Here is a 13,756-nt window from a genome sequence, read left to right on the forward strand (position 1 = left end):
ATACCACGTTAAATCACCATTTATCTCAAAATCTTAAACTAATAGGAAGATGTAAATCTAATCATTTAATCAATACTTTAACATATATTCTTACTCACAATTACAATAATTTAAGTTATATCTTAATATAAATAAATAAAATTTATTTTATTTTTTAAAATACTTAACATATTCTCATTATAAAGTTAAAAATAATAAAAATGAAGTTATACAAGCTTATACGAGCCTATATGAGTCGAGCTGCTTATAAGAGTTTGGCTCGTTTAATAAACTAACTTAATTTTTTGTTAAATATCTATTCATTTAATGAATGAATTGAGCTTAGCCTAAGCCTATTCACGAGCGGCTCTATTCATTTAGAGCCCTGATATAAACTATGTATAATGAATTAATGAATGCTTTAATTTGTTCTTTTAAGTCACATTTGGGTCCAGGAACTAGTATTGTTCTTAATATCTACATTCTCACATTTTGAAATGAGTAGAAATTTGACACGATTTTCGCATGCAACGCCCCACTAAAAGAAATTTGATTCATTTGGTCCAAGTCCTGACCATCGTAGCTATTGTCGACTAGAGTTGTTGTTGTCCAAGTTCCAACCATACTAGCCGATGTTTCAATTCATGCTATAGTAGCCATTCAATGTTCAAATCAACACTCGCTAACAAACTGTTCATTTTGTAAGGGCATGATAAGGATTTGTTTATCCTAAATTAACAACAACAACAAAAAAATTTACCCTAATTTAAATGATTTGTTTACATTTGAAATTATTCAAATCACTTGTACACTCTATATAAATAAATCATTGTACACAATCAAATCAATCAAGATGCCAAATTCCTATTGGCTCCATTAATAATGCTGACGTGACGATTTGGAGACCTACAGCCAAGGGAGAGTTCACCGAGCGAAGTGCCTACCATCTTCAGAAAGAGATTTTATAATCTAATAAAGGGGAATGTTCTCGCATAGGGCAACAAATGCTTTGGAAGCAAATATGGTGGATGAATACACCTAATGTTGTCAAGGTTTATCTATGGAGAGCTTGTCATAATATCTTGGTTACTAAAGCTAATCTCTTTCACCGAAAGATCACCTAGGATCCACTATGCCCAAATTGCGGGGTTGAGTCTGAGTCTACAGGGCATGTTTTGTGGAGTTGTCCTGCTGCACAGATAGTATGGAGCATGTGTTGTAGTAAGATTCAAAAAAGAAGTATCATGCATGAGGATTTTGTGATCATTGTGGAGGAGCTTTGTTGTTACTTGGATAAGGAAGAGATGGAAATCAAGGTGGTGGTCGCTCGGAGTATATGGCTAAGACGAAATGCTTTGGTTCATGGGGAAAAGGTTAGTCCTAGTAATGTAGTGGTCAAGAATGCAATTGATTCTTTGGAGGCCTACCGTACAGCTAATTCCCAGATTAAGGGAGTAATAGAGAGGGATAATACAAAGGTTCTCCATTGGAAAGCTCCAAAAGATGACTTTGTTAAAGTTAATTGGGATGCAGCCGTGGATAAACACAAAAGGAAAATGGGAATAGGTGTTATAGTCCGAGATAGCATGGGAGAGGTGTTGACAACTTTATCAGCACCAAAAGACTATATCAACGAGCCTGATATTGCGGAGGTAATGGCGGCATTGAGGATTGTTCTTTTTTGTGGCGAGTTAGGTTTCCTTCGGGTGATCCTGGAAGGTGATGCACTCCAAGTGGTCCAGGCATTGCAAAAGGAGGGAAAAAAAAAAAAAAATTAGAGTTGTTATGGTCACATTATAGAGGACGCTCACGAGACTTTAAATGACTTGCAAGCATGGAAGGTAAACTATGTCAGACGACATCTAAATGGTGCAGCCCACAACTTAGCAAAGGAAGCTTTATCATCGAGTTTAGAACACAGCCTTATTGAGGAAATCTCCCTTTGTATCTCTGATATCATTTATGTAGAGCGTAATGCTTAAGTTGTTTTATTTATAAGATCCGCTCTCGATTTCTCTTAAAAAAAAAAAATCAATCAAAAAAATATGTAGTATCTAAGGCTTTCAATACACTTTGGCGGAACCACTTAATTTTGTCTCTTTCTCTACTTTTATTTCTTTATTCTATTATGAAATTCTACAAGAGGGAGAATATAATTAAAAGCTGAAATCTCCGCGTCCTGAGTTGTAGTCCTTGACAAAATGTTTTAGTACATAGGAAATTCTTGTGGTAATCCGGGTAACTGAATTTTGACCCTCTGAATTTTGTCTAGTGTTGGATTGAAGATCTCGGTGATTGCAACATTCCCATTCTCAAACAGGTCTACCTTCTTGCCCAGCCACCCCATAGGCCATGGGGTGGCCATCCAGCCATCCCCATGGAGCTACCCCCAAACCATTGTTCGTTTTTTTTTTTAGAAAAATATAATTTAGCCCCCTAAACTACCAGCCATTTTTATTTTAGCCTCCTAATGTTCTAAAAGTGATAAAGTAGCCTCCCAAACTACCAACCAGTTGCAATTTGACAACTCCATTAGTCATTACCGTCAAATAGGATGAAAAATTCAATACTATGTCGTCTTGGCAATATTAAGTTACTAAAATATCCTTTTGAAAAAGAAAATTAATTTAAAAAATGCCCCCCAAAACAACATTGTTTTGAAAAAAAAAAAAAAAAAACCGAACGATGGTTTGGGGGTGGCTCCATGGGGATGGCTGGACGGCCACCCCATGGCCTATGGGGTGGCTAGGCAAGAAGGTAGACCTGTTTGAGAATGGGACTGTTGCAATCACCGAGATCTTCAATCCAACACTAGACAAAATTCAGAGGGTCAAAATTCAGTTACCCGGATTACCACAAGAATTGCTGAGGAAAATGGAAGAGAAGAATGTAGACTTTGCGGCTCATCCCTTGGAAATCAAGAAGTGGCCTGCAATACTCGATTTGTTGGGGAATTTCGCTTTTCCATTGATATTGCTTGGCTCTTTACTGCTTAGAACATCATCTACAAACACTCCAGGAGGCCCCAACTTGCCGTTTGGGCTCGGAAGGTATAGTACTAAAAAAAAGTTACCAGTCCACTCTATAAGCTAGTTTCTTTTCAAAATAGTCGAGTTTTACTTGATCCAAATTTAACAATTTATGCCCATATATATAACATCTGTACAACATGAGCAAAGCAAGATTTTCAAGAGATTGTCGAGTTCTTAAAAACCCCAAAAAAGTTTGCTGCAGTCGAAGCGAGAATTCTCATAGTTCTTTTGGTTCAAAAAGTGATAATGTTCAAAATGGCATTTTAGTAACTTAACCTTAAAAAGCGATGTCATTTTGTATTTTTCATCTCATTTGACGGTGTTAACTAACGAAGTGGCTAAATTGCAACTTTTTAGTAGTTTAGAGTGCTATTTTATCACTTTTTGAACATTAGAGGGCTAAAATAAAAATCGCTGATAATTTGGGGGGCTAAATTATATTTTTTCCTTTTTTTTTTTGAGAAAAATATAAAAAAGCCCCCCCAAACTACCAGCCGTTTTCGATTTAGCCCCTTAATGTTCAAAAAGTGATAAAGTAGCCCCTCAAACTACCAAACTATTGCATTTTGGCCACTACGTTAGTCAAAACCGTCAATTTGGATGGAAACTGCAAAACGATGTCGTTTTGTTATGGGTAAGTTACTACAATGCCCTTTTGAGAAAAATATAAAAAAGCCCCCAAACTACCAGCCGTTTTCATTTTAGCCCCATAATGTTCAGAAAGTGATAAAGTAGCCCCAAAATACCAAACAGTTGCATCTCTCTCCCCAAAACCGCCGGCCACCACATCGTTCTATCTCCGGCAGCCTGTAAATCTTACCCATAACTCAATCTTTTTGTTGTATTTCATGGTATAGCTATCGGATCAGTGTTGTTTATCTACGAACGTAGTTTTTTTGTTTGATTTCTACAATGGGTAAGAATTTTTCAGTGTTCTTTTTGTTTTTCTTTGGGCACGACACCAGATCATTGTTGGGTTATTTGTGGGTTATGTTTTAGTGAGGGTTATTTGGGGGTTCTTTGTTTTAGTGATGAATTGTTTGGGTGGATATTAAGGTTGAAGAATGATATTGCTGTTTTTTTTACTCGTGTATGCATATAAGATGCAATTGGTTGCTTTGGTCATTGCTGTCTCTCTCTCTCAATGCCTTCCGATCACGGGATTCCGGCGAGGAGTGGGTGAATCATGGCGAAATTTCATCATTCAAAATTTCATCATTTAATTCCTAACACTTACCAAAATTCAAACAGCTGAGAACCATGTCTGTCACTATTTCAAATTCCATCTCTCTTGGACGTGTAAAACAAAAATAATAATAATAAAATAAAATAAAAATTGGATAAAAGTAGGACAAAGGTATCGTGTAAAGCATTTTTCTACCGCCACACGAATCCCATCATCACACGGGCGTGGGCATTATTGTCATTCCAACATCTGCCCTTAACCCGTACGACAAGGACCAAGAGTCCGAAGTGGAACCTCCGACTCCTAGCGAGTCTGTCGACGACACAAGCATGACGAACCGGGGCCCTATACCAGTGTCCCTCCTCCTCCTTGTCCTACACTCATACACCACCAACTTCCAACACCAATTCTGTCTTTCACTCCTTTAAACGCCTCAACCTTAAACTACCACCTACAGGTAGAAAAAAGAAAAAAAGTATGAAGAGAAAGGAATACCATTACCAACCTTTCGAATAGAAAAGCAAAGGGTGCCAAAACGAGTGTAGCAATCCCTTGCCTATAAGCGTTGAACACCAGAGGGCTCAAACCATCATATGTCGACTGTATGAAAATTGTTAACACAGTTTCCGGTCAGGGATTTAGGCTAAAAAACACAAGGCGACTAAATAATACAGACAAACACCAAACAAAGGTCTACACAGAGAAGAGAGGAAGAAGACGAGTATTTTCTGAATATTCCTCATGTTCTCATTAAAATGGATTTCCATTACAAGGTCAGAGGCCAACAAGGTCATACAATCGGCGCGGTCCCTACAGGAGGTGGGCCATCCCCTGCGTGAGTGGACATGGCTCGTCTTAATGGCTTCTCGTACGGTATGCTGTGTTTAAGGCTAGGCGACTCCTAACGCTTGGCGGGGAAATGCGTAAAGAGGTTCGGCGCAGCGGGCACTGAGGATAGGTTGGTTCGCCGGCCTTGACAGCTGTCCTTCCCGTGGGGGGTGGGCCTTAAAATGATCCCAACCTTAAACTGAAGTGACGAAGCCTTCGAGATGACGTGCAGGATTCAGCAAAACTTGATTACCGATTTTCTCCCTAACAAAAATCATTGCCAACTAGGCGTGATGATTAACCACTTCCGGTGCTAAATTTTTTCCTTGACTTACATTGACATTCCTTGTTAGATTAATTATATGGACTATAGTTATGTTAAGAATTCTGCAGGAGAACGTCGTCGTTTGAGTGGAGCTGGTAATCCAGTTTGCGCTAAACTCCAACCGGCCTGAAGCGATTACCTTGAGAAACGTTGTCGTTCCATTGATAGTTGTGCAATTAGCTCCTCTCCAACTCCGATTCATACTTCTGCAACTTTGAGCTCCGACCAGGTGGGCCTACAGTTAGGGGTGTAAACGAGTCAAGCTTGGGCGAGCTTCTCTTGTTTGGACTCGGTTTATTTAAATTTTACTTGAACTCGAGCTCGAGCTCGAGTCGAGCTTAAGGACGAGCCAAAAAATCGAGCTCGAGCTCGAACTCATAATAAGTCAAGCCGAGCCAAGCCAATTCACGAGCTGGCTCTTATATTTAATTTATTAATTTATTTTTTTATTATAAATTGAAACTTCAATTACTCTTAAACGGCTCAAGAAGCCAGCTTGCATATGAGCATTTGCTTAGTCTGGCTAGCGAAGTATGGAGCCTGAGTCAATATAGTAAGGTACTTGGTTTCAAAGAAAGAGGATATGCATCATTTTATAATAAAATGATGCTATTAGAAAAAAAAAAAAATCATCAATTTTTAATATTAATATGATGAATTATGTGAATTACAAATTCGAGTCTTATACGAACTGCTCACGAGCTTAGTCGAGTCGAGCCGAGCTAACTTCGTTTAATATTTGAGTTAGAATTTGTGTTCACGAAACGCTTCATTTAATATTCGAGTCGAGCACGAGCCGAGCATATGCGAGCCGAGCCCGAGCTCGCAAGCGGCTTGCTCTCTTAACCGCCCTACTTACAGTACATTGGGGGGGGGGGGTGTTTGGTTACGTGGATAATTCAAAGATGGATCCAGGAAGACAGGTATTGACGGTGGATCTTCCGGAAAGATATGCGGCTAAAGGGCGTGGGATTATCACGTGCATGGCCGTCGGAAACGACGTCATTTTACTAGGCACCAGTAAAGGATGGATCATTCGCCACGATTTCGGGATCGGCGACTCCTACGGTTCGTTCTTCTCTGAATTCAATTCAATTCTGCCTGAAATGTATACTTAGAATGGGAATTCGAATTCTCAATTTCCACTCTTTGTTTGTTCGTTTCACTTTTCATCACATTTCTAGGTTTGATTTTTTTTTTTTTTTTTGGGGTATAGAGATTGATCTCTCTGTGGGTCGTCCTGGTGAGCAATCGATCCACAGGGTTTTTGTTGATCCGGGAGGGAGCCAATGTATTGCCGTCGTTGTTGGTAGTGGAGGTGCTGATACTTTTTACACTCATGCGAAGTGGACCAAGGCTCGAGTTTTAATCAAATTGAAAGGTCTTGTGGTGAATGCTATTGCCTGGAACAGACAACAGATCACAGAAGGTAATTTTTCATCGTTTCAGCCATGGGTTGTTTGATAGATATGTATAAGCTTTTTTTTTTATGGGTATTGATTAGTTTAAAACACAGCTTCTACAAATGAAGTCGTTCTTGGTACGGACAATGGCCAGCTTTATGAGATTGCCGTGGATGAGAAGGACAAGAAGGAGAAGTACATCAAGTTTCTGTTCGAATTCACAGAACTTCCTGAAGCTTTCTTGGATTTACAGGTACTATTTTTATTTGTCTGCCTTTTCTTCTGGAAAAATGATTATTGGTTGAGAGTTAATGCTTCTTTCTTAAACCTTTGTACTAGTATCCTATGTGCATGGTCGGGTTGAAGAATTGGTATATTTTGCCAGACTAAAGGAGCAGTATGAAATTGTTGTTCACTACTACATTCAGGTGCTATTCTAGAAGCCTTCTGATTTTCTTGTGGAATGTTGTTGTCACTAATTTATGCTACTTATTGGTTTTCTCTCAGCTCCTGATTTTAATTTTCTCGTTCCTTGTCCTGCTATGTTTTTCCTAGTCTAAGTACTTTCAATTCCTCAATGTATTTATTATTTAAAGTTTCTAAGTTTTTGCTTTTGAAAGCTTTTCTGGGTCTCGTTTTATGCAAATGGTAGGTGGTCTTAGTTATGTGTTTTTTGTATTGGGAAACTTAGTCCAGCCTTCGTAATTCAATTGGATAATATGGGTTTTTGCTTCTTAAGTTTCCTTTTCTTCCCATCGCCATACCAACAATTCCTTTCCCTCCACTTACCCATCCAAAAAAAAACCACTTTGATAGGCATTAGTTTAGCCCTGAGGAGTTTTCAACACAAAAGCCAGCCCTGCTAACAAGTGGTGATATTTCCACCAGCATTAAGAAGATATATAGTCTTTCTCGAAGAATCACCTACTTATCCCCCTTCGGCATATAAACCCTGGTACTGCATACCAAATCCAATTCCAACTTGTTTTGATAATGACACACTGCTCAATTCTAAAGATGGAAGGGGATTAGGTATTAACTTAATGTCTTATCCAATGGGGTTTGAGATTTGGTAGAGAGAAAATATTGTCTTTCTCCTGACATCGATTAGTCTTTTTCAGCTCCCTCATTTCTAGTTAGAAAAGCTGCCATATTAAGAGCGGGGACTGATACAGACAAGTCTCAACATCCAATATCAAGAGAGGGGAATTCCATAATCATGCTTATGGATTCTGGTATTGGGTGCCACCCCTATTAAATTTTTTTTATGATCTGGGCATTTAGGTGTCAGTTGAGCAGTTTCTCTTCGGCTGAAAAAGAAAATGACAAGAGTGGTGGAAAACAAAAATTAGAAGCTGATATAGTAATTATTAGAATTAGATCCATAGTATTCTGCTACACTGGGAAACCTGATTATCAGTTCTGTTTTGTACTTTTTTTACTATGTTAAGTAATGAAATTTTTTATTGAAAGCGTAAGGCGCCTCTAAGTACACAAGATGTATACACATGGAGCTCCCACAAGCCTGAAACCCAAAAAAACAACAAAAACACCCTCAACCCAACCCACCCAAAAAGCCCACAACCCCAGCACCCATAAGACAACAAAGCCCAAAGCCCTCAAACGCTAATAAGCGTGAGCCTTGCCTTTCCCACACCTAGATGATGCTCCCTTCACATCATAGTTAATGGAGCATTCCAAATTTAGAAGCCCCCTTCTACCCTTGTACCCTTTTCACACAAATAACATGACTTTCTTTTTGCTTCTAGATCTAATATGAAAAAATGCTGCAAAGATTAGGTCATTGAAGTTAATCATATAAATTGGAAAATTATGAATTTCCTAATAAGGACAAAACTAATACATTGAAAAGAGTAGTTATTTAACCACTTTAAAATACAGATAGTATGTTACTGGTTTTGATTGAGTATTGTTAAATTTGTGAGCCAATTTCTTGATTTGATACTTATAGTCCCCACCCCCCACCCCTGGTCTCGGTTTTGGATTCAGCAAGGAGAAGCAAAGAAAGCATTGGAAGTTCTTCAAAGACCTGCTGTTCTAATAGACCTTCAGGTAGACTAAGAACATATTCCCCAACAGAATCTACAGGTTGCCCCTTGTTTCCCACTCTGGGCCGCCATAATCAATGAACTTCTTTTGCAGTACAAGTTTGCCCCAGACCTCATCGTGCTTGATGCGTATGAAACTGTGGAGTCACTGATTCCTGCAATGATGCGTTATTCAAGCGAACCTCATGCAAAGTAATGTGCACTTGTATCTTTGATCGACTATATTTTTCTCTCTAATTGTTGGGACCTGTGTTCACAAATTTCTTGTGATAACAACGATAATTGCGATATGTTGTAGGACACCTGGTTAAACTTGCATATCATCCTGGAAAGTGTGATAGTTCAGAATTTTTCCAAGATTGTAGATTCAAAGCAGTTGCAGCTAACCCAACTAAACATCAAAATTTACTCCAAGATATCAACAACATGAACTGCAATCAGACTCATAAAGCTTGTAACTTTATCTTCTCGAATTTTGTACCAGTATATTTTAGATCAACAAAAGTGAATTGGGAAGATGGCTAATTACACCCCAGTTACAATATCTAATGCACTTTCTAGAAATTCAGTGATAGATAAACTATTTTTTTATACTCAGCAAAAAGTACACCCAAATGAATGAAAACAAATCACCCAACAAGAAAAAAATATGATCTTTAATGAAATTAACGGTTGGGTTTTACTCTCAACGCATAATAAGACACTCTGAATTGAACGAACTAAAAAGAACTAAAAAAAGCGTGAGAGAAATTAAAAAGGAGTACCTGGAATTGGAGAAAGAAAACTAAAGATGTGCATCAGACAGCCAACATCAAGATTGTTTATTGGACAAAACGAAGCTAATATTGAGCTCTTTTTCTTTCGCCTCCATTTTCTCCCGTTTTCTTCTCCTCGTTCTTCTATCTCCACCAATCACCTCCATCTCCACGGCCCTCTCTCTCCTCTCCGTGGATTTTTAGAAGATTGGTCAATGGTTAACGATTTTGACTGTGGCCAATAGTAACCGACAAGCACTTTCCCTCATGGATTTTTTTTTTTTCTAATTATTTTCCCTCATGGATTTGATGCTCCGATTTTACGTATTTGCTCATGTAATTTGGACAGGGTTCCAACAAGCCCAATGAAACACAAGTAAGCCAGGCAAGCCCAAACTCATTGCACAAGTTTACCGAAACTTCAATTTAAAAAAAAAAAAACAAATAAATAAATAGATCTGTAAAAACAAAGATTTTTTTTTTTTTTAATTCGATCTATTCATTTTTAAAAAGTATGTAAATATGAAACATTCATTTTTAATATGATTAAAATAGTATATAAATCTCATATACATTTTTTTAAAAGTATGTATATAAAAATCACTAAGGGTGCTCAAGCGGTTATAATCGGTAGTTATTGCCTATAACCGCTAATCGCAACTGCCTTGGGCGATTATCGATTTTTAATAACCGCAACCCCCTATAGTCAGTGGTTAGCGGTTATTCAATTTAATAATCAGCGGTTTTATAACCGTTTTTTTTATATGGGTTTTATAAGTGTTTTGGACATTTAATTGACCTATTTTTTTAGACTTATTTTAAGGGTTTAAAGCCAAAATGTTCCCAAAAAAAAAAAAGTTTCTTGGGCCAGCCAATATTATTAAATAAGACTTGACCCAAATCATCACATACCATATTATATATTTCACATAAATAGTAATAAATAACCCAAATCCATTAATCCAACTACAAATGAAAAAATTAAGAAGACAAAATTTAAATGGAGGCATAGCATGGCCAATTGGCCGAAAACCAAAACTAGGTCGGGGTATCGGTTAAAACGGTCCGGTTTTGGCTTTTATCGGTTAAACGGTTTATTAACCGATACCGGACCAATAAGAATTTTAACCGAAATTATCGGTTATAACGGTACACGGTTAAACGGTTCGTTTAAATTGGTTAACCGGTTTAACTGTGGGGCTTTATATTGATTTATTTTGTTGGGCCAAAAATGAGTTTTTTTGACTTTTGAGAGCCCAAATACTTTTGTTGGGCTAAAATAACTTATTAAAAGTGAGTTGTTTTAGGGACCAAATACTTTTTGTTGGAACCCAAATATTTGTTTTTTGGACTAAAAATTGAAGTTTTTTTATATTGATCCACCACAACTTTTTTTTTTTTATATTATAAAGTACATTTTTCCAAAGCAAATCGACTAATTAACATAATGAATGCTAATTGGACTAACAAAACTAGTTAATGAAAAATGCTTTAACCAAAGGCAAAGAAATCTCATCCAATGCCATTACTAAAAAAAAAAAATCAAACCTACCCAAACCCAAATTAAGATAAGGTTACATAGGTATATATATAATTCCAAAACTACATCGTTTTGGCATCCCTACTTAACGGTTTATATCGGTTAAATGGTTAACCGATATGAAATTTCTAACCGGACCGATAAGTATACCGGTATAAAAAATTTAACCGATAAGGATATCGGTATATCGGTTACGGTTAATATCGGTTCAGTCGAAACCGATACACGGCCGGTAATCGGTAACCGGTTAATCTGCCCACCCCTAACCAAAACAAATAATATGTCTGGATACATATTACAAACTAAATGGAGTCATAGCACGATCAACTAGTCTGGATACAACCAAAACAAATAATATGTAAAACAAATAAATTCTCAAATTACCCAAATCCCTCCATCACAGTTTGTGAGCCAAAGAAGCCTAGTGGAGGCATAGCACAACACTCCTACAAGTACAAATCAATGAAATCAAATAATATGTAAAATATAGGAGAAGCTTTAGTTAATTGAAAACACCTAAACAACGTCGTTTTAGATTTTTATTATATATTTTATTAATATAAAATATTTAATATTTATATTTATATTATTATATATAAAAGTAGGCAGTTAGCAGTTATTAACCGCCTTGGCTTACCCCTAAAACCGCTAACCGCAACCGCCCTAGGCGGTTAGCAGTTTTTAATAACCGCCTACCAAGCGGTTAGCGGTTGACGGGGGCGGTTATAACTATAACCGTCTCGTTTGTGCAGCCCTAAAAATCACATGCGACAAAGACAAATATTAATTTAATATATTAAGTTAAAAAAAATTAATAAGGCACACGCCTGCAAGTTGACTTGAATTAAAAAATCATACTTTGTTGCATCATCTGAGTCATGTAAAAAGCAATTGTTAAGATATCGACGATGACATATAAATCATTTCATAAAACATAATGACTATTGCATTACACAATTTCTTCTAATATAGATTGAATGTTTTAGTCTTGCTTTGATTTTGTTGGTGATGAATTTTAATATTTCTTTAATCTAGACTAAGATAAGATCTCGTTGAGATCTCGATGGTGAAATAGTAAAACTCACCACCAAAATCAAAGAAAGAGTAAAACTATCAATTCATATTATTTAATCAGTCTAAAGTAGACCTTGTCGAATTTGGTTCATTGTTGTTTTCATTTCTTTTATTACCTATGGAACAACAATTATGAGTCAAATCTATTGGCACACGAAACTTGTTCCTAGGTGTGAATATCATTACAAGATTCTATGTCTGTTTATCAATATCTACATTCAATAGTTGTGATATTTGCTATGGATGAGGAGATTTTCATACTAAAACATTAGCTTGTTGAACAACTAAAGGTAAAGCTGATGGTAGAACTGGGAATAATATCTTGTTGGCTCATTTGCTTGTGATGTATGCTGGTAACAAGAGAGCATCATATGGTTCCCTTGGAAAAAAAAATAATAATAATAATAAATAAAAAATTATTTCTGCCTCCTCCCCTTACTCTAAAGATTAACATGTAGAAATATCTTCCAGCTATAGACTGTTATTGTTCAACTTTTTCAGCGCATCCAAACTGTGGATCTTAGGAGTTGGGATCAATGAAATAAAACTGATTGATGACATCCAAGTTCCTTCTACCATCAAAAACCACTTCATATCACTTTAAAATGACTTCTTTTTATATACTTTTCCAGTTCAACCAACAATGTCTAAACATAAATATCACTTTAAAAGCATTGACATCTTATAGTGACGAATAATTTCCAGACACAAAAATTACGCATTTATCAAAATATAGTTTGGTTTAATGCATATGAATGATATTATATTAGTAGGTAAATAAATATACAAATGAGTTAAACTTGAAAAGCCATATCCTAACTAGTCAAATTATCAGTTTTTATCACTTAAATATAAATGAGCTACCAAGGGACTATTTTACAATGATCTCGATTTCCTCAGGTTTGGTGATTTTAGGAATTATCTCTTTTAATTACCGAATACCAAATGGCATTGATAGGACATGCTATTTTGCAATAATACCCTTGTCTCAGTCTGACTTTTGAAATTAGTATAGGTTTTATATTTTGAAATTCAAAAATTTCAACACGTAAGAAAAGGGAGAGAAGAGAGGGGAGAGACGAAAAAGCGATGGTTGCTGGTAGGCGTTTGTTCCTCCTCCGTGCGGCCGGTAGAGGATTTAGGTGGATGCTCTCCTCAGCGAGAGGGAGAAGGGCACTGAAAAGGAGGAGACTGACAATGAGAAGGAGGAGAAGGGTAATGAGAAAGAGAAGACCCGACCCACCCCAGGCAGAGCGAGAAGAATTACCGGGCAATGGGGAGGAGTACGATCCCCCTGAGCCTGTGCCGGAACCAGGGGCAGAGGCAACGGAGGAGGAGGAGGAGGTCCTAGTCCCAGGGGAGGACAACGAGGAGGAGGAGGAGGTCCCAGTCCTAGGGGAGGACGAGGAGGAGGAGGTCCCAGTCCCAGGGGCACAACTACCCTGGAACCGTTGGGAGTGGGAATTGAACTGGGATGAGGCGGTGGCTGAGGCAGAGGCAGCACTGCCGGAGGAGGAGGTCCCAGGCCCAGGGGTGGACGAGGAGGAGGAGGAGGAGGAGGTCCC

At 37.5% G+C, this 13,756-nt stretch overlaps 1 protein-coding gene across 1 annotated transcript; it reads left to right on the forward strand.

Moving 5' to 3' along the window:
• The first annotated feature begins 1,223 nt into the window (after positions 1 to 1,223).
• LOC132169465 (uncharacterized) lies at positions 1,224 to 1,961 on the forward strand. The gene is made up of 2 exons (XM_059580497.1): positions 1,224 to 1,698; positions 1,855 to 1,961. Exons 1-2 carry the CDS (start codon positions 1,224 to 1,226, stop codon positions 1,959 to 1,961), a joined length of 582 nt encoding a protein of 193 aa, XP_059436480.1.
• Positions 1,962 to 13,756: the final 11,795 nt, after the last annotated feature.

This window comes from Corylus avellana, chromosome ca2 (assembly GCF_901000735.1).
Source record: "Corylus avellana chromosome ca2, CavTom2PMs-1.0".
NCBI lineage: Eukaryota > Viridiplantae > Streptophyta > Magnoliopsida > Fagales > Betulaceae > Corylus > Corylus avellana.

Bases quoted from the DNA above. Each gene is read 5' to 3' on its own strand.
- LOC132169465 (XM_059580497.1), top strand. From the start codon at position 1,224: ATGCATGAGGATTTTGTGATCATTGTGGAGGAGCTTTGTTGTTACTTG. The intron at 1,699-1,854 runs GTGATGCACTCC...TAAATGGTGCAG, and splicing joins CCTTCGGGTGATCCTGGAAG to CCCACAACTTAGCAAAGGAA.